Source organism: Gymnoscopelus microlampas (assembly GCF_963454915.1).
Source record: "Gymnoscopelus microlampas genome assembly, chromosome: 18".
In the NCBI taxonomy this organism is placed as follows: Eukaryota; Metazoa; Chordata; class Actinopteri; order Myctophiformes; family Myctophidae; genus Gymnoscopelus; species Gymnoscopelus microlampas.
This window is the reverse complement of record NC_139955.1, coordinates 47,407,134-47,429,232: the sequence shown is the minus strand read 5'-3', so window position 1 is coordinate 47,429,232 and position 22,099 is coordinate 47,407,134. Positions and strand designations below refer to the sequence as shown.

Here is a 22,099-nt window from a genome sequence, read left to right as displayed (position 1 = left end):
GGTAAAATGTGTCAAAAGGAGTCTGTACGGCTGTCGATAAATGAACACATGACGTCGGTGGGAGAGGAGATATTGTGTCTTTTGGACAAACAGCAGTGTCGTGCTGATGTTTGTTGTGTGAAGCAGCTTCATGTCAGAGTGTTTGTGTTGGAGCGCCTCAGTGCGGCTGCAGAGTTCATGTGCAACCTCTTCCAGAGAGAGACAGAGACACTAGAAACTCTGCTGGGGAAAAAAAACACTGCTGGGCATTGACTTTCATATGGACATTGATCTACACACTGCAGGTATATCTGCTACACACACAACATCAAACTACACACTGCAGGTATGATGCAGCGTTTGCATTACAGCCAGCATGCCAGCGTAGTTCCCATATGGTTTCAAGGTGGGCTAAACCATATGGACCCCATGTCAGCAATGTCAGCGGCATCCACTTCAGTCCCAACTGCGATGCCCATGCAGGCTATAAGTAGCTTCTACCTGGCCCTTAGGTGGGCCCCAACTACCCATGTTTATGTGGGACCAAGGCGGGTCCTACCTGGGTTTGCCCATGCAGGCTTTAACTGGGTTCTACCTGGGCCCTAGGTGTACCCTAACCAACCACAGTGCAGTGCCCATCGCTCCAATTGTTGTGACGTCAGGGCTCTCAATACTGCACATTGGTGGAGGAGGAGGGGCCGCAGGGCGACCGCACACATCGCTGAACCAATGGTAGCCCACGGATGTTTCCTCTGGGGATTTACAATCTGCCCCTCTATGCCACATATCATCCGCACTACAGGGTCTTCACTGACCGAGCCACGGCCCCACTGACCCTCATGACGCTACGCCACTTATATGAGTTGCCAAGTGGCCGCGGGCGCTACGTGGGCGTGGCCGCGGGCTAGACGCGAGCCCCCGCGTAGCGGGGGCGAGCTTCTAGTCTACACAATTGAGACCTTAAAGCAGGGGTCTTCAACAGGGGGTCCGGGACCCCTAGGGGGTCCTCAGAGTTACTACAGGGGGTCCGCCAAATCTTTATGTGATATGATTATTATTTGTTTTACCTTAACCACTTGAACCCTAGCATCCCTTTTCTGAGGAGAACTTTAGCCAAAAATAGTAGATCTACAAGCTCACAACGCCTCGCGCTGCCTCGCGCCTGTGTTCAAAATGTTACTTGAGTAAAAGTACAAAGGTTTTGATGCCAATACTTTTGTACTTTTACTCAAGTACATTTTGAATTCTAGACTTTTACTTGTAGGGCACGGTCACACATCGCTTTTATTTTTATCTCTGGGCCGGAATCTGCCAATGCTTTATCAATGCAAATGTGTGGATTCACGGTCCTGCAATGTTTTAACCATGAATCGCATTTGCATTGACAAAGCATTGGCAGATTCCACCCCAGAGGTAAAATAAAAGTGCAGTGTGACCGTGCCCTAAGGGCGCGCTCCCACCGCACTTTTATTTTACCTCTGGGGCAGAATCTGCCAATGCTTTGTCAATGCAAATGCGTGGATTCACGCAAGAGCAGATTTTTCCGCTTATCGCGCAGACCTTGCGTTTATCCGCTCTACACAAAGAAGCATAAAACTGCTGGAGGCAGGAGCTGATTTTCCCCCCCTGTCCAATCGGGTGAGTCGAAGGCGGACCGTCCCAAGACTCAGGAAGCAACATGGTGCTCTCAGTGGACCAACCATAGATATAGAAACCTAGATACCTCATTGGCCTCTGCAGTTCATTGGAGCAACCTGTATCGCAATACCCTTGTATTGCTTCCGCCCTTAGTCGCGTGCGTCACAGAAGGGGGCGTTCCGTAGGCCTCTGATTGGCCTACCGAACGTCCCCTTCTGTGACGCACGCGACTGAGGGCGGAAGCTGGTGCACGCCCGAGATACAGACGCCTCAGAGCCGGAGGAGGCGTCTACCTTTATATGTCTATGGGACCAACTGGTTGTAGCTGTTGCATCTCACCCAGTACTTTATGATTTGTGCACTTGGGGTTCGTACATCTACATACACATTCAGATTTAAAATATAAAGTGCTTACCCCATGGCGGATTTTACAATCATGTACGGGCCCTCAGAAGTACCCGTATCTTCCGTATTGTTCAATAAAAAGCATTTTAATCCGATTGGTGGCCATTTTCCCATAGAGTTATGATTGTAACATCTGTGGCCATGGGGTAAGTACTTTATATTTTAAATCTGAATGTGTATGTAGATGTACGAACCCCAAGTGTGAAAGTGCAAAAAAAATGTTTTGTCTAGTGGCTAGTGTCTAGTGGCGGTGCGGGCTACGGGGACGGTCTTGAATGTGAGTGACAGGTGCGTCACAGCGTTTTTCTAGAATCCGCTGGCTGCAAAAAACTGTGGCCGCGCACAACCTGCGTTTAACAGCGGCCAGCCAACTTTTGGTGAGAGCGCGCCCTAATAGAGTATTTCTATATTGCAGTATTGATACTTTTGCTTAAATAAAAAATGTGAGAACTTGTTCCACCACTGATGAAATCATATATCATCTCTGTTGGGTGGAAAAACCTCATATATGTCCAAAACTGTTAGTTCAATTCAAAAGTAGCAGATCTACAAGCACCAAACGTGGCACTGCTACTAAAAAAATATATATATATGGAGATAAGCGGTTTCTGCCCGACAACAACAATATGGAGTCAGTGTAGCTCAACGTGTTGCTCATAGGCTTCAGTATATCTGACTAAACAAACAGAACCTCATTAAGACTTTATTTTATGACAGTCAGGCAACGCTGCTCTCACCGTCTTATTTTTCAAACACGACAGTTAAGTGCATTTATTTCCTAACAGCTCCCATTATCTCTCTGAAGCCAAAAGCTGTTTTGTCACGCTTTGGAAAATTTTGAAATTGACGATGGCATATACTTCCCTTGTTAAACTAATAAGTTTAACCGCCTGAATGGCAGAATATGCAAAACGGCTTTCAAAACGACGAGGGTTTAGCTGCTGTTGACGTGATGTTTCGTTGAAAAGGGGAGTTTTCACACTTCAGGGCAAAGACAAATATGTGCTGCACTTTAGTTTGGATGTTTTTTATTTTAAAATCTACTTAATGTGAGCATGGAAGGACAAGACTAAGGCCCTGTTTGGGGGTCCCTGCCTCCCTGGCACAAAATATTTTCAGATGGGGGGGGGTCTGTGGACAAGGATTTGACATGAAGATGTTTAAACAACATTAGGAAACAAGCCCAAATAAGCAACTACACTCAGACATGGCAACCCTGCGTAGAACCATGATGCATTGGACACGATGCGTTGGAGGCGCTCCGTCTATAGCTGACTTGAGCCACGAGAGGCACCAGCGAGCAAGTTGTTAGAGGCGAGCGAGTCGCCGCGCCGAACGTTGCGAAATCTGCTTAAGCCCACTCAGCGCGCAGTAAACAGTGGGGGCGGGGCTAAATAAGAATCTACAATAAACAGATTATAAAGTCTGCACAGTGGTTCTAAAGCTCCACTTGTTTGTTCAACCTATTGATCACAACGTTCGTCTTCAGGCATCAAATACCTGAATTATGTTCCTGAAGGAGATCAGTGTGATCAAAACGTTGAAGGGCAAATACAGGTAGCTGAGAAACAGCATGCAGACTTTATCATTTGTTCATAGATTGATCGGCCATTTGTCCACCACTGTCCACCAGCACCTGTGCACTGAAGAGAGGATGTGTGCATCACACATCATCTCCCCATCCTAAAGGGGTGTACAGTAACTGCATCGATGCATCGATTTGAATTTCAACAATCTAAGTATATAAATAAATAAATACAAAATAAATCATTGAATCATATCGTATCACCATGAATGAACCAATATCGCCCGTGTATCGTATCGTCAACCATGTATTGTGATGCGTATCGTATCGCTGTTAAAATGTATCATTACACCCCTAAAGTTTACCTTTTAGACATCTTGTATGCAAAGCTGTTTCTTTCTGTATGTCATGGATTCATTCACATGATTATAGGATGCATCCTCCAGGGCAGTGTGAATGAGTGCAAGAAGGGTCTTCATAATCCAGCTTGTAGTTTTCAAGAGATCTTGTATGTTGAATTAACATGCTTAGAACCCGGGTCGTTAGCAGGGCTAAAAACAGAGTAGACTCTAGAAAGCGATTAAACAGCAGCAAAGCACAGTAGCACTCAAAAAATGTGCCATGAAAATAAAATAATAAAAACCAGTTTACCCCCATTTGAATCTTATTTATATCTTTGTATAAAACTTGAAGTTACACCAGCCAAATGTCAACATGCAACAAAAACACATTCAATTTAATTGGGAACAATTTGGGAAATCCAAGAATCCGCAAATAAACATAATAAAATAGCAGAGGGAACAATGGCAGCTGTTTCTCTTTTCTTTTCTTCTTTTTTTTTTTGGTGGCCTTTTTTGCACAAACATTGTAGAACATTTTAGAACATTGGAGAACATTAGAGGAACCCAGCAGCAGAGCAGCACATAACATCAAACACATCAAACATCTTCTGGCCTCCAACAATAATGGACAATAGGAGCGTCACCATTTTTGCATAAATCCACAATTCATTCACAATTCGATTTTAAGGTCACGATTCGATTTTCCATTTTTGACCACTTGAACCCCAGCATCCTCTGAGGGGGGGACATTAGAAAATAAAAAGCAGATCTACAAGCTCACAATGCGTCGCAACCGTTTAAGAGATTTGGTGTAGATGAAAAAGGAAAAATACAGAGAACTCAGGTCCAGGTCCAGTAGTTTTGAGGGTTTAAGTGTTAAAACGTTCCTTCTTTTTCTGATGGCTATTATCATTATTCATTTACACTTGTCTCTCAATAAGTAACTTTGATTTGAATAACATGCATTGACTAACAAATCGAAAAAGGAGAATCGCGATCCTGCTTGTGATTTCGATTCACCGAATTGGAACATCAGCTTCGATTCCGTTTCGATTCGTGTTGGAAAATGGTGACGCCCTTGAGATGAGACACAATGAGATCAGAGACAGGAGGAGGAGGGGGGGGGGGGGGGGGCAGAGGGGGAAAAGAAAACCTACGGTCCATCCGAACTGCACAAGGTGGTGTGTGTAGTCAAAGCTCAGCGCATCGTCATCAAGGACAGGCACCACCCTATAGTCACACACTGTTCATACCCCTACAACGACCGCGGACAGGCAAGAAGGCCTACTGTATACCGCAGTATCAATGTCCAGACCAGGAGGTTTATGAACAGCTTCCACCAGGCTACCGTTAGTCTTTGATCTTTACTCTTCCTCATGGACCTACCTGATACCAGGGGAAAGTTACTTTGTGGTTGAACCACTTGACACTCGCTGACACTCTTTCACCTTAACTCTTTGACTGCCAGATAATAAAAGATCGTTTGCTAAGCCACTGCCAGCGATTTTTTGTTTTCCTCACCTTTTCAACTAGTCACAGAATATTAATCTCCAGTATGATCGATCCCCCGACCGTTGCTAAACACGGAGGGTTTATCTCTGCTTCGATTTTCATGGCGTAGCATGTCTCGTCAAACATGCAGAGTAAATCCAGGGAGGAGAGATAGAGGCGTTTTTCCAAATCGAATAACAAGGAAGTGAATGAGATATCTCGTGAACACGTGATCTCTGTGTGACTGAGGTTGAAAATGGTCACTCACGTATTAGCAAACAGCGCCATCTAGCGTAAAACCACTGAAAACACAAAATCTCGTCATTCTCGTCATTGGCAGTCTAAGCAAAATATGTTCGAGAAGACGAGGCAGTCAAAGAGTTAATCTCATGTACAACGCGCTGATATTCTTCTTGCAGAACATTATATAGCAGCTGCTATGCTCATGCACCTTATGTCTAAAACCCCATGTACTGTACATACTGTATCAGATGGATATGCTATGTGTAAATATGTAGGTACCTTTTTATTTTTTGAGTATTTATTTCCCCCCCTTTTTCCCCACTGTCCCCCCTCTCCTCCACCCTCTTCTTTTTTATTTCTCTTTCTGGAAACAACAAAAAAACTATGGAGCTTTCACACAACAACACATTTCACCCACTGTTTTACAACCTTTAAACCTCTGAAGATGCGACATTGAAGATGATAGTGGTTCTGGATGGCTTGGTGACACCAAGCAGGAGGCAGGAGGCAGGGGGAGGGGGGGAGGGACTAGCCCTGAAGCATGACTCTCAAATCATGACAGTCATGGCGCAACTTGTTCCTGGTTTTTGAATTTTCTCCATTTACAACCCAACATCAACATAAAGGTTCAGATTTCAAATATAAAGTGCTGACCCCACGGCCACGGATGTAACAAGTTAAAACGCCCCGGGTCTAAGTACCCGGATCTTCCGTATTGTTCAATAAAAAGCATTTTAATCCGATCGGCGGCCATTCTTTCATAGAGTTATAATGCATCAGAGTGCAGTGAAACCAGCACTCCGAAGTCCTTCTGGTACTTTTAATTCATAAGCAGCACGGACAACACAGCGTAGTTCAAAGCATATGGAGAGAATTCGGAGAAAATGGCCACCGATCGGATTGAAATGCTTTTTATTGAACAATACAGAAGATACAGGTACTTAGACCCCGGGCGCTTTAACTTGTTACATCCGTGGCCGTGGGGTCAGCACTTTATATTTGAAATCTGAACCTTTATGTAGACAAATGGGAACAAATCAAAAACCAGGAAGAAGTTGCGCCATGACGCTTGTGACAGACGAGCGTCATGAGAACCATGGCTAGGAAGGGACATGAGAACCATGAGAACCATGGCTAGGAAGGGACATGAGAACCATGAGAACCATGGCTAGGAAGGGACATGAGAACCATGAGAACCATAGAGACACACGGCCGGAAGCGGAAGGCCTACAAATTCACGCCCACTTTTGACACAGCACCGCTACTCGAGGTCCGTTAGAATGCTGAACTGCAACTCTCAATGCAATCTCTATGAGAGAGACTGGTTAACCAGTGAGGCTGTAGCGTTTTTTTTTGTGTTCTAATAAACTGTCCCATTTGTTTAATTTGTCCCTTTTAATGTCCCATATCTGTCATCTCGATATACTACCCACAATATACTATAATATACTCCATAAGTATGTCAAAACCGCTAGCATCGGAGATCTATAGTTTAAGTGGTCGCATGGTATATACGTCACGGACGCATCCCTTGAGGTTTTCAATACCCAGAAAACTGGCTAAAGTGGCCGTTTTCAATATGTTTTGGTCATTATCTCTGGAACAGAAGGTCTAATCTGCTCAGTTCAAAGCTTGTTGGATGCGTGACTTTGAGGACGGCGCTGTCTCAAAAGTGGGCGTGAATTTGTAGGCCTTCCACTTCTGGCCGTGTGTCTCTATGAGAACCATGAGAACCATGAGAACCATGAGGACCATGAGAACCATGAGAACCATGAGAACCATGGCTAGGAAGGGACATGCTGAGAGCAGAACGTGTAAAACAGTTTTCAACAGGTCCAGCAGGGGTCTCTGTTTTTCCGACAGAGGAACAGTTTTACATTTAAATCGATACAGGAACCAGTGCCACCTAGTGGAGGCCGGAGGAGGAGGAGGAGGGCTGTGGGGGTTGGGGTTGTGGGGGAGTGGGCGGGGCTTAAGGAGGACACTGGAATGGCTTCAGATCTGTGCTGAATTAACAGAGCTTTCCCATTGGTTGGCTGACGGCAGAGCAGATTTTTTTTTAGATTTAAGGGGGGGGGGCGGAGCTACCAGATGTAGCCAATCTCATCGTCTTTGTCCTCCTCCTCCTGGTCCTCGTCGTCCTCTATGGCTCCTCGGGGATGGATCCGCCCCCCTCGCCTCTGCTTCTGCCGCTGACTCCGCCCACTCTTCTGTTTTGGCTCCTCCCCCTCCTCCTGGTCGCCGAGGAGAACGACGACGCCCCCGCTGCCGAAGTCCCCCGAGTTCTCCTGGTCCTCGTCTGGAGAGAGACAGACAGGCAGAGAGGTGAGACAGTTAGTTCTCCTGGTCCTCCTCTGGAGAGAGACAGACAGGCAGAGAGGAGGTGAGACAGTTAGTTCTCCTGGTCCTCCTCTGGAGAGAGACAGACAAGCAGAGAGGTGAGACACAGTGGCGTGCACAGACATTTTGAGGGGCAGGTGCTCAAGTAAAAAAAAGGGCACGTTGCGCGGCGCGCGGAACCGCCGGCTGCCTTAGTAGTGTGAGATTTATAGAAGAAAATTGCAACGCACATTTTGGGGAATTGTTAATGTATTAGAAGCTTTTAATCCAGAATTGATCGATGTCACCATGGGCTACATACTGTAAACCAGGGGTCTTCAACGTTTTCAGGCCAAGGGCCCCCTAGCTGAGAGAGAGATGAAGCAGGGACCCCCTCTATATTGTATAAAATTGTGTTTAAGATTATACTTTTTTTGTTTACTTGGTCTGCTCTTTTTTCCCTCTACACCTATACCTCTTTGCCAAAAATAGCCGATCTACAAGCCCACAACGCCTCGCGCTGCGAGGCGTTGTGGGCTTGTAGATCTGCTATTTTTGGCAAAAGTTCTCCTCAGAAAAGGGATGCTAGGTTTCGAGTGGTTATGGTAAAAAGAAAAATCATATCACATAAAGATTTTGGCGGACCCCCTGTAGTAACTCTGAGGACCCCCTAGGGGTCCCGGACCCCCTGTTGAAGACCCCTGATGTAAACTGGAAAAAAAACTTTTTTTTTTTACAAAAGGGCACTTCTGGTCAAGAGGGCAAAGGGCAGGTGCTCTAGCACCACCTAGAGTCTATCTGTGCACGTCCCTGAGTGAGACAGTTAGTTCTCCTGGTCCTCCTCGTCTGGAGAGAGACAGACAGGCAGAGAGGTGAGACAGTTAGTTCTCCTGGTCCTCCTCGTCTGGAGAGAGACAGACAGGCAGAGAGGTGAGACAGTTAGTTCTCCTGGTCCTCCTCTGGAGAGAGACAGACAGGCAGAGAGGTGAGACAGTTAGTTCTCCTGGTCCTCCTCGTCTGGAGAGAGACAGACAGGCAGAGAGGTGAGACAGTTAGTTCTCCTGGTCCTCATCTGGAGAGAGACAGACAAGCAGAGAGGTGAGACAGTTAGTTCTCCTGGTCCTCCTCTGGAGAGAGACAGACAGGCAGAGAGGTGAGACAGTTAGTTCTTCTGGTCCTCCTCGTCTGGAGAGAGACAGACAGGCAGAGAGGTGAGACAGTTAGTTCTCCTGGTCCTCGTCTGGAGAGAGACAGACAGGCAGAGAGGAGGTGAGACAGTTAGTTCTCCTGGTCCTCGTCTGGAGAGAGACAGACAGGCCGAGAGGAGGTGAGACAGTTAGTTCTCCTGGTCCTCGTCTGGAGAGAGACAGACAGGCAGAGAGGTGAGACAGTCAGTTCTCCTGGTCCTCGTCTGGAGAGAGACAGACAGGCAGAGAGGTGAGACAGTTAGTTCTCCTGGTCCTCGTCTGGAGAGAGACAGACAGGCAGAGAGGTGAGACAGTTAGTTCCCCTGGTCCTCGTCTGGAGAGAGACAGACAGGCAGAGAGGTGAGACAGTTAGTTCTCCTGGTCCTCGTCTGGAGAGAGACAGACAGGCAGAGAGGAGGTGAGACAGTTAGTTCTCCTGGTCCTCGTCTGGAGAGAGACAGACAGGCAGAGAGGTGAGACATACGGCTGACAGACAGGCACAAACCTTCACTTTTTAAACATAATAAAATTGCCGTTTAGTAACGCGTTACGTTACCCGTTACTACAGTTTGGTAATACATTACAGTAACGAGTAACTTAATGGGTTAAGTAACGAGTTACCCCCCAACAATGGTGGCCAGGAATAAGGTGAATAGACGATTGACGAGGCCGGGTGCACCGCGGTGGATTCGAACGCACAGACTCCGCGGTTTGTACTACTTTGCTTGTGAGGACCTTAATGTCCCCACAAATATATATGTATATGTTTTTAAAATATATTTTTGGGGGCTTTTTCTGCCTTTATTGATAGGAACAGCAGGCTGACAGGAAATGTGGGGAGAGAGAAGCAAAGGTCGTCAAGATCGAGAGTCGAACCCGCGACACGCTGTCAGGCTGGATTACCAGCCTAGGTGGCTAGAGGGTTACGCCAACCGTCCAGACCACAAGTTTAGTAGAATGTGAGACATAGACATTGTTCTGGTTCCTCACAAGATGGCTGTTTTATGGTTTTAACGCGATTTTTCGAGACGCGTTTACAATTACAAAAAGATTCAGGTTTGGGTGAGGATTAGGATAATGCTGCAAGTTTTTTCGGCTTTGCCAAGACATTTTAATCATTACATTCATCGTCGTCCTCACAAGCGTAGTAATAAAAACATGTGTGTGTGTGTGTGTGTGTGTGTGTGTGTGTGTGTGTGTGTGTGTGTGTGTGTGTGTGTGTGTGTGTGTGTGTGTGGTCCTACCACAGCTGGGGTGAGACCCCTGTTTTCTGGAGCCAGCGATCTCGTTGCCATACTTGTCCACACACCAACACTGACCCGTACCGCTATGACACTGAGTGGGCTGGAAGTAACCCTCCTCTGTACAATGAGGCACATAGGTTCCTATAGGAGAGAGAGAGAGAGAGAGAGAGAGAGAGAGAGAGAGAGAGAGAGAGAGAGAGAGACAGAGAGAAAGAGAGAGAGAGAGAGAGAGAGAGAGAGAGAGAGAGAGAGAGAGAGAGAGAGAGAGAGAGAGAGAGAGAGAGAGAGAGAGAGAGAGAGAGAGAGAGAGAGAGAGAGAGAGGCGGGTTGGGGTGTAAGACAGAATAGAAGAATAGATTGAGTATAGAGGCGTAGGTGTAGACAGCAGAATTGAATATCATTATCATAATGGCTCAGCTGTAGTGTTGCCCGTGTGTTTGTTGACCTTTTTAGCCAATAACACCCAAGAGGAACGAGTACATGGTGCAAAACATTGATCTATAAAACATAGCCAACACTGCTATCACCAACATTACTGGTGAATATATATGTATGTATTTTTAATAATGTCACAAGGTCAGAAGACCACTTCAATACATACCACCCACACACCACCCTTCACTAATGAGACATTCTAAAGGTCCATTCCACATGCACGCGGCCATGGGGTCAGCACAATGATTTCATTGGCTGTCACATGGTTTATGCCTCGTTAAACCTGACAGATTAAAGTTGTCGCCACGAGTCACGATTGATTTCACTCGTTAGGATTCCATAGGTTAGCCATGGCTAGTAGTATTATTATTTATTTATTTTTATCCCAAGATTAGGAGACCAGGAGCATTTTTTCACCAGGTGCCAATGCCTAAGCTTGTAATCCTGGGCGCTACACTCCCTCTGCCAGACAAGGGAGAGCCCCGAACAGAGCTCATGCTTCCTTCAATGCATGAGGAGTGAGCAGGCCGCTTCTTATCACCTGACAGGGGGGGGGGGGGGGGTTTCCCCGGTAGGACGTAGCGCGCGGAAGGAACACATTATTCCAACCAGTTCCTTTCCCCTCCATCAGGCGCCCCGGCTGATGGAGGGGAGGCAGTATAGAGACCAGTAGTACTGCATGTTTTTTTGTGGGGGTACCTACCCTAGGAGACACGGGGAGAACATGCAAACTCCACACAGAAAGGACCTCTGGCCAACCCCACCTAGGGTATGGAGCAGTGGCGTGCACAGACATTTTGAGGGGCAGGTGCTCAAGTAAATTATACTTTTTTTTGTTTACTTGGTCTGCTCTTTTTTCCCCTCTACACCTATAGCTCTTTGCCAAAAATAGCCGATCTACAAGCCCACAACGCCTCGCAGCGCGAGGCGTTGTGAGCTTGTAGATCTGCTATTTTTGGCTTAAGTTCTCCTCAGAAAAGGAATGCTAGGTTTCGAGTGGTTAGGGTAAAAAGAAAAATAATATCACATAAAGGATTTGGCGGACCCCCTGTAGTAACTCTGAGGACCCCCTAGGGGTCCCGGACCCCCTGTTGAAGACCCCTGCTGTAAACTGGGGAAAAAAACGCGTTTTTTTCTTCTTTTTTCCAAAAGGGCACTTCTGGTCAAGAGGGCAAAGGGCAGGTGCTCTAGCACCACCTAGAGTCTATCTGTGCACGTCCCTGGTATGGAGAGAGAACACGCCGCCCCAGCATCACCAGCGGAAATCGAACCCAGGACCTTCTAGCTGTGAGGCGACAGCACTACCGACTGCGCCACCGTGCCCTTGGGTAGTCTCCTCTGTGCCTGCAGGGATATTTCTTACTTTCTTACTTTCGGTCGTGACTGGAGAGATTTAAATTGGCTTCAATCCACGCTGCCACCTGCACCTCCACACAGAACAGATAACAACAATAATGTGCCTGCAGTTGGTGCCAAGGCTAATTTATGAATCCCATCAAATTAATTGGTCACAGGACGACACAAAGGGGACGTGGGTTTGTTATCAGTGTTTAAAGAGGAGCCCCAATTGTGTGTGTGTAAAAAAAACAACCCCAACAACCCAGATTCTTGTGTATTCAGAGAATGAGAGAGACACGGACCCCCCCGATCAATTACCTCTGTGAAGGTTGTGAGACAAGACCCATACATCTTGATTACAAGGGACCAGTCACTCACACACACACACACAGACACACACACACACACACACACACACACACACACACACACACACACACACACACACACACACACACACACACACACACGCACGCACGCACACACACACACACTAACACACACATGCACACACGCACGCACGCACGCACGCACGCACACACGTATGCACGCGCACAGACACACACACACACACACACACACACACACACACACACACACACACACACACACACCTATTTCCTCTTACCTTCATGTGACCCAGACAGTCAAACACCATTTCTCAAGATGCATTTTTCCTGTGAGCTGTTTTCTGTGTAATTGATGACTGTTTATCCACAGAAGACAGAGAGCCTGTAAACATGTCAGGGTGCGCGCGCGTGCACGTGCGTGTGTGTGGGTGGGTGTGTGTGCGTGTGTGTGCGTGTGTGTGCGTGTGTGTGCGTGTGTGTGTGTGTGTGTGTGTGTGTGTGTGTGTGTGTGTGTGTGTGTGTTACTTATTAGTAAGCTAGGGAGGCATGTTGTGTCCTTGGAGCTAGTGATGGGTCGTTCGTGAGATCGATTGGTTCAAAAATAACTAGTTCATTGCCGTGAACAGGAACAAACTAGTTCACTTCCTGAAACTGTTAAGTTCACGGCCCCCCGTCCTGTCCCTTCCCCCCGTACACAGGACGGGAGGGCTGGCTGTTCCCGTGACAGACAGACAGCGGTGCTGTTGAGTTCTTTTGCAGTAGACAATAGCGCTACTGAACGAATCATTTGAACGAATCATTTGAACGAATCATTTGAACGAATCATTTGAACGGATCATTGCCGTGAACGTGAAAAAAAACGTTTGTTCACTGAAATTAACGTGTTTTTTCCCACCACTACTTGGAGGCGGGGCAGAGTGACTGTCTGTCTCTCCAACCAAACTGACCTATCAGGCTCTTCCTGTCTGTCTCTCCAACCAAACTGACCTATCAGGCTCTTCCGTCGGCCGTGGGTGTGAATCCTGCTCTTGTGGTTGTGGCGACAAGGTGATCCTACAGAAAGAAAGAACACACAAACACACACACGCACACACACACACACACACACACGCACATGCACACGCGCACACACACATACACACACACACACACACACACACACACACACACACACACACACACACACACACACACACACACACACACACACACACACACACACACACACACACACACACACACACACACACACAGACGTTTTCAAATATTTGTTGACACAGAATCTTAAAATTAGCTAAATTGTAACTAGATGGACAGCAACTAACAGTCACAGTGTGAAAACTATAAACCATAGAGTTATATCAGCATATCATGTCATATACTATAATAGCTACTAAACTTAAGCCCATAAGAGGTGCTTTGTTAAACAACTCTGGTTGCCCGACCGACCATGTTTGGTTCAGAAGCATTCATAAAGATCTGCTGTTCAATTTACATTTCAATTCAATGTGCCAGACTCACGCTTCCAAACCGGTGTGGGGAATAACGTTAGCTAGTAGGGATGGATCAGTTCCGAACAATGGTGGCACCGCACCGGCTGTTGTAAGAGGCATGACACACAGGCATGACTGGCAATAAATATTTCTATATATTTGGTAAATTTTGACTGAAAGACGTACGACTACATTACATGTGAACCCATGGCAAGAGAGCAGTGGTGTAGAGTAACTAAGTACATTTAATTTGAGGATTTTTTTTACTTTACTGGAGTATTTTCCATTTTCAGTACTTTTACTTCTACTCCACTACATCTCAGAGGCAAATATTGTACTTTTACTCCACTACAATTATTTGTAAACATTAGTTACTAGTTACTTTGCAGATATAAATTATGATATTATGAAACATACATTAACCACTTTAGCCCTATTTTATACCTAGGCTATTTGAAAATAGCCGATCTACAAGCTCACAACGCGTCGCGATGCGACGCGATGTGAGCTTGTAGATCGGCTATTTTCAAACATTTTAGTCCTTTTACTTTTGGTATACTTTATGTACATTTTGATGCCAATACTTTTGTACTTTTAATCAAGTAAAAGTTTAAATCTGGACTTTTACTTGTAACAGAGTATTTCTATATATTGCAGTATTGATACTTTTACTTAAGTCAAGAATTTGAGTACTTTTTTCTACCACTACAAGAGAGCAGTGTTCATTTTGACAGCAAATTCTGATTTAGTCTTAGTCTTTTGAATAACACTCCATTAGTTTTAGTCCTATTTTAGTCTTCTGACATTGTTTAGTCTAGTCTTAGACGAAATATCTAAATCTTAATCTTTTAGTCTTTTAGGTTTCGTCAACAAAATGAACACTGTCTGCAACAGAAAGGACACCATGGTGACTCATTCTAGAATTATTTATAGGGCTTATTTATAGAGATTATTACTGATCACTTTTCATGTGTCTAGTGTACTTCGAATAATGAGAAACAGCCTATTATTCATGGCCTCCTCAGTGTCTGTCAGGAAGTGAGAAATATTAGTCTCCAACCGGCATGGTTTGGCTGTCTGTTCTCTTCTCGTAAATCCTTCGTCTTTAATTGCCGTTCCGTCACACTTAAACGTTTTAACGGTTTGGAGGAGTGGCCACACAGCTTAGTCAAAGGAAGGTCAGGAAATTGGAAAGGTCGCCAGTTCGCTGGGCAAGATACGTGACCCTTAAATAAGCCATTAACGCATCTGTGTCATTTTAAGATTTCTTTGGCAATTCAAAAATAACAGATATACAAGCTCATAGCGCTGCACCGAGTGAGCTTGTAGATCTGCTATAGTTTTGTTATGTTTTTATCATAAAATGAGAGTCAAAATTTGTGAATATATATTTTCTTCAAAAACCTTCTGGGGCATTCTACAAATATCTTCAAAATCCTAACAGTTGTATTTCGTTCTATATCATAGCAACCTATGTTGCTATAATATCAGTGGTTCTCAAACTTTTTCATGTCAAGGACCCCCCCAGAATTATATGTATTTGGCCGCGGACCCCCATCTCAAAATATTTTGTTCCAGGGACCCCCCAGAAGCAAAGATTTGAGTTAAAAATGTTCGCTTTAAAATATATATATATATATATATTCAAAGATTTGCACTCAAGATTTTAAATAAATAGCAGATCTACAAGCTCATAGCGTGGCACTCGGTGCCACGCTATGAGCTTGTAGATCTGCTATTTTTGAATAGCTAAAGATTGTCTTTTTTCATATATACTTTACTGCAGGTTCGTAAATTACATTTCATATTTCATCCTTCGGTGGAAGAAGAACACACCTTCAGGCCTCTGGAAGCAGTAGCACCACTCGTTGTTGGACAGCTTCCCGTCCTTGAAGGAGTCACAGGAGTTGAACAGAGGCTTCATGCAAACCTCGTACTTGTCCAGGTAGACGGCGCTCAGCTCCGATTGGTCCAGCAGCAGGTCAAAGTTCATGTCCAGCTTGTTGAACATCCAGCCCAGGGACTCCTTGCAGATGGGCAGGATGCTGGTGTCAAACCCTGTGGAGAGAGAGAGAGAGAGAGAGAGAGAGAGAGAGAGAGAGAGAGAGAGAGAGAGAGAGAGAGAGACCTCTATCTTAACCTGGAACTCGTTTGTGTCCCGAATGGTACACAGCCAAACAGCGAGTGTACAACCAGTGTACACTTCCACTCGCCGGAAGTATTGACTGCCTATCTATTCTGTCATTGGATGTACCGTCTCCATTACTTTCTCTTTTTTTTAATACATTTTATTTTTCATTTTCAAATTTTAACAAAAGTACACATACAACCCCCCCACATCCCTCCCCCCACCCCACATACAAAGGACAGCACAGATAAAACATAATACAAAATAAATGTTCAAAAAAGAAAAGAAACGGAACAACAAGATGAGACAAATCTGCTGTAAAAACATTAAGTAGCTTCGAGAAATAATAGATATAGACCGAGATTTCATTGGATCAAATCGACAGGAAGTGGAAAACACACAGCCTAGGAAGGTGAATAACATCTCTGATACAGGTTGGGATAACTAGTCCAAATAAGGTTGCCAAATCTTCAAAAAAGTGTCAAACCCATTTCTTAAAAGATAAATAATCTCTTCAAGAGGAACACGACTGTTCATTTCTGAGAACCATCTCGCAATGAGGAGCGTCTCCATGACTTTCAATCTGACTGGTTTTCCAATCATACTGTGGCATATATATTTTGGCAATTTGAACATTGTCAATATACAAGCTCACAACGTGATGCGACGCGTTGTGAGCTTGTAGATCTACACACTTTATACTTTTGATAACTTGTGAAATGGGACATTGGCCATGAGTAGTTTTATTTTGGTACATTTTGGTACAAAGTATATTTTCATGCCAGTACTTTTGTACTTTGTACTTTTTTCAAGTAAATGTTGAATACCCGACTTCTACTTGTAACAGAGTTTTTCTACACTATATTGATACTTTTACTTAAATGTGAGTACTTTTTCCATCAGTGGAACAGGGTTCTCTGGGGAGTAGTACTCACGTCCTGCAGCAGAGTCAGAGCTGTCAGAGGATCTCAGGTCTCGGTTGGCATCGAGGTGCAGAACTCCAAACCAGTCCTTCAGCCTGGAGGCCAGGCTGTGGAGATCTGTGTCACTGCACACTGAACACACACACACACACACACACACACACACACACACACACACACACACACACACACACACACACACACACACACACACACACACACACACACACACACACACACACACACACACACACACACACACACACAGAGAGAGAGAGAGAGAGAAATGTGTCACTTTGGCAATGATCCATCTGAAATCCCACGAGTAATTCAGCCTCTTCAAAGAGCACATCCTACATCTTGACTGAGAGCTTAGCTCCAGTGTGTGTGTGTGTGTGTGTGTGTGTGTGTGTGTGTGTGTGTGTGTGTGTGTGTGTGTGTGTGTGTGTGTGTGTGTGTGTGTGTGTGTGTGTGTGTGTGTGCGTGCGTGCGTGCGTGCGTGCGTGCGTGCGTGCGTGCGTGCGTGCGTGCGTAGCTGAGAGTTGGGACAGCTATGATGCCATAATACAACTAGAAAAAGTGCTCCTCGGAGCACAGGTCTCCGCCAGGTCAGGTAGGTTGTCGTGGGCCAGCAGAATTCGCCAATCAGGATAGAATAGGAAAAATCGGACGGAACCATCTTGATCACTTGACTACAGAGATAATATGTACCGATTTGCATGATGTTTGGACAAAATCTGTTGGAGTAATACAAAAAAGAAAAGTGTTGCAAAAATGTGCCTCCTGGTGGCGCTATAATAGGGCAATGTTAAAAGGGTGGCATTTGTTCCTCAACGAAGTGCGAATGTGCGTGCAAAGTTTCACCACGATCGGACGCTGGGTTCATGATTTGGGGGGGGGGGAGAGAGAGAGAGAGAGAGAGAGAGACGCACACATTAATCAAATTCCACTCTGTCCTCCATCTTTACCCGGAAAACGTTTGTGTCCCGAACGGTAAGTTTCTTTTGGAGGAGCCGAGGCCGGAGAGCGAGCATGATTTGCGGCATTTTGTTCAAAACGGGCCACTCCTGCAAAGTTTAGATCTTAGCCAATCAGGATGGAATATGAGAAATCAAAGAGAAAAAAAATGTTAAGTGGCATTTCTTCCTTGGCCTAGTGGGAATGTGCGTGTGAAATTTCACGGAAGTTGCAAGCTACGTTCATGATTTGAGTCATTTTGTTCAAAACGGACCAATCCTGCAAACTTTGGAGGCCAACCTTAGCCAATGAGGATGGAATCTGGGAAATCGGACAGATCCGTGTTGATCACATGACTATAGAGATAATACTGTGTACCGATTTGTATGACGTTTGGATACAATTTGTAGGAGTAATATCAAAAAATGGGTTTTGCACAAATCGGCCTCCTGGTGGCGCTATAACAGGCCCATGTGAAAAGTTTGGGGCAGAGGTTCTGAATTGGCATCCAGGGAGTGTGTGTGCACAGTTTCGCTGCGATCAAGCCAACGGTGCCAGAGATTAGCTGCTGACAGACGGACGGACGGACGGACGGACGGACGGACAGGGGGTAAAACATACTCTCTCGCCATGCCTTTCGGCCTGGCGGAGACAATAATAGATAAATATGCTGCTCAGTACAACCACGGTGTCTCCCCGTATATATGCTGTTGGCCAATGAGCAGTCAGGGCCTAAGTGGCTGGCTCAAGGGCTCTTCAGGAAGGAAGGGCTCGGTGTTACTCATCCACTCAGAGTGTGAATGGCTGTACAGATCAAACAGGTCCCTCTGTTTGTCTCCCTGATGCTGTCACATAGAAATGTGTTTCATATTCTAGAAGGAGGCTGTTAACCTCTTCTAGTGGTTCTGTTATACTGGGTCACAATTCAACATGAGGAATTCCACCAGACGAAAAACCTTGGTTTATGAATGAAGTAGCCTTGCCTCTCTCTGTGTGTGTGTGTGTGTGTGTGTGTGTGTGTGTGTGTGTGTGTGTGTGTGTGTGTGTGTGTGTGTGTGTGTGTGTGTGTGTGTGTGTGTGTGTGTGTGTGTGTGTGTGTGTGTGTGTGTGTGTGTGTGTGTGTGTGTGTGTGTGTGTGTGTCAGACAGACTGGCCTCTATACAACTATAAATGTCAGAGGAACGAGTGAACAAATAAACCAAATGTGCCATTCCTGCGTGGACTCCAGTGCAACGGTACAGCAGACACTGTGACATTGTCTCTGTCGGGGTGGAAACCTCACATGTTCCAAAACTGTTACTTTTCAGGATTCAAATCCAAAGGCATCAAAAGTAGCAGATCTACAAGCTCGAAACGCGGCGCGAAGCGACGCGTTTCGAGCTTGTAGATCTGCTACTTTTGATGCCTTTGTGTCACGCTGTAGTATGATCATTTAGAGCGTTGATTTAGGGAAAAACACAAAAGTTAAAATATGGAGATAAGAGGTTACTGCCTCCCAACAACATGATTCTCTCTCTCTCTCTCTCTCTCTCTTTTCTAAATGAGTCCAGAAGGACCCCACACACACCCTCCTCTCTGTGTGAAATCATTTTGGACGGGCACGCCACGGCCCACCGTGTCAGAAGGTATTTTGCCGGAGGCAATGAGTCAGAACATTGAGGTTGAAAACATCTGTGCACCGTCTCCACACACACACACACAAACACACACACACACACACACACACACACACACACACACACACACACACACACACACACACACACACACACACACACACACACACACACACACACACACACACACACACACACACACACACACACACACACACACACACACACACACACATGTGTGTGACAGAGAGAGCCCTATTTAGACCATCTATGGCAGTGGTTGAATGAATGAATGAAACCTTTATTGCCCTTACGGGAATTTGCTTTGCAAAAGTTCTCAACCTGTCGGTCGGTAACCTCGCATCACCAGTCTTTCCACCTCGGAAGAAAGCCTGGTATGCGTTACTAAAGACCTGTGTGTTCCGGTCTAGGCCACGCCTACTGAAAAAAAGAAAAAGAAAAAAGAATCCTCTTTCCGGATCGTCGCGATCCGGTTTTGCGGTGCCGCTTTGTTTTGGTTCCCCAATCCCTATTTAAATGGAATAGAATTTCCCCGTGGGATAATACGGATAATACAGACGCTAAATAGTCTCCGGAAAGTACATTCACATTTATATTTAAAAAATAAGCTAAACTACGCCGCATCAAGGATTTTATTAGGATTTTGGGGTGACGTCTTTCCGGATTGTCGCGATCCAGTCGCCTGATGACGCGGATGACGCGCCTGGTGACATCTACTTCCGCTCCCGACCGGATCATAGAACCGAAAAACTTTGCTTCCCAGGCTAGTCGGTCGGGCATTTTAATCCAATCACCGGCCATTTTCTCCAAATTTTCTCTGATGCTCACTACATGTGAGAGTTATGTAAATGTAAAAAAAAATTAACACCACTCTAAACCAGGAACTTTCGGTTCCATGACTGTCATGGTATGACAGTCATGTGTCAGGGCTATAGGGCGTTGGGGTGTTGGTGTTTTACATGACGGACTGGAAGAGACACAGACTAGTCAACGTATCATGTGATCCAGCCCAGTGCTTTCACAAGACGTGGGGAAAGAGTTAGTTTGAGTTTGCAAAGTGTCAAACCTTCATCCAGCATAGCTTTTAAGCGAATTCTTTGAATAGCTAAAGAAATCTTAAAATGACACAGATAATGCTTTCCCTGTCTTAAAGGGTTAAACCACCAATTAAAGCATGCCACATGCTGGAGTCTGGACTTTCCATGAGCTCACTGGATATTAACGACTATTACCTGCTGTCCATTGAGCAAAGACAGCTCTCTTACACTAGTAAAACACACACTCTTACATAACACTAGTAAAACACAACACACTCTTAGATAGCACTAGTAGAACACACATCAGTTTAAGAGCCGACACGCCCCTATGGGTGCTAAATAGGTGCAAAATCATTTGTCATCAAACCAACCAACACATATGACAACTGCATCGGTCAGAAGATTGCAATTGGCCTGGAAATATGTTCTTTTTCCAGTGTGATGAATGGTCTGTGTGTGTGTGTGTGTGTGTGTGTGTGTGTGTGTGTGTGTGTGTGTGTGTGTGTGTGTGTGTGTGTGTGTGTGTGTGTGTGTGTGTGTGTGTGTGTGTGTGTGTGTGTGTGTTAGAACACATAGGATCATATCACACAGAGACATAACCTCTCTGTCATCCAGCTTACACACACACACACACACACACACACACACACACACACACACACACACACACACACACACACACACATACACACACACACACACACACACACACACACACACACACACACACACACACACACACACACACACACACACACACACACACACACACATAAATAACCTCACTATAGAGATTACACACAGACACACGCACACAGTGGTGGTAAAAAGTAGTCAAATGTTTCACTTAAGTAAAAGTATCAATACTGCAATGTAGAAATACTCTTTCTACTGTTACAAGTACAAGTCGGGTATTCAGAATGTACTGCGTAAAAGTAAAAAAGTATTGGTATCAAAAATGTACTCATTATGCAGAATGTCCCATTCACAAGTTTTCAAATGTGTAAAATGTATAAAGATCTGTTGAAAATAGCAGATCTACAAGCTCACAATGCGTCATATTGTGAGCTTGTAGATCGGCTATTTTTAAATGGCCGAAATATAGGGCTGAAGTGGTTAATGTATGTTTTGCAATAATAATCAAAATCCACAAAGTAACTAGTAACAAAAATGTCAAATAATTGTAGTGGAGTAAAAGTACTATATTTTTCTCTGAGATGGAATGGAGTAGAAGTACAAGTATAGAGGTGTAAATAGGTGTCATCCAGTAGGCCTTTCTCTTTTCATTAATTTTATTTTATTTTTCTTGTGTTTTTATCAGAAGTGTGTTGGTGTGGAATCTAATCTCAGGCTGTAACCATAGCAGCCACCTGTAAAGAAAAGTACAATAAATCATCAGAGAGGAGCTGGAAGGTGAGGAGAATAAATG

At 45.1% G+C, this 22,099-nt stretch overlaps 1 protein-coding gene across 1 annotated transcript in view; it reads right to left on the bottom strand.

The window, feature by feature from the left end:
* Window positions 1-7,706: 7,706 nt before the first annotated feature.
* Window positions 7,707-22,099, bottom strand: part of spock1 (SPARC (osteonectin), cwcv and kazal like domains proteoglycan 1) — a gene marked incomplete at both ends in the record, with an annotated part of 99,988 nt that continues 85,595 nt past the window's right edge. Inside the window, 5 exons of the mRNA XM_084041862.1 lie at window positions 7,707-7,921; window positions 10,373-10,513; window positions 13,483-13,548; window positions 15,825-16,046; window positions 17,052-17,171. Coding sequence (XP_083897988.1) covers window positions 7,707-7,921; window positions 10,373-10,513; window positions 13,483-13,548; window positions 15,825-16,046; window positions 17,052-17,171 — 764 coding nt within the window. The remainder of the gene's footprint in view (window positions 7,922-10,372; window positions 10,514-13,482; window positions 13,549-15,824; window positions 16,047-17,051; window positions 17,172-22,099) is intronic.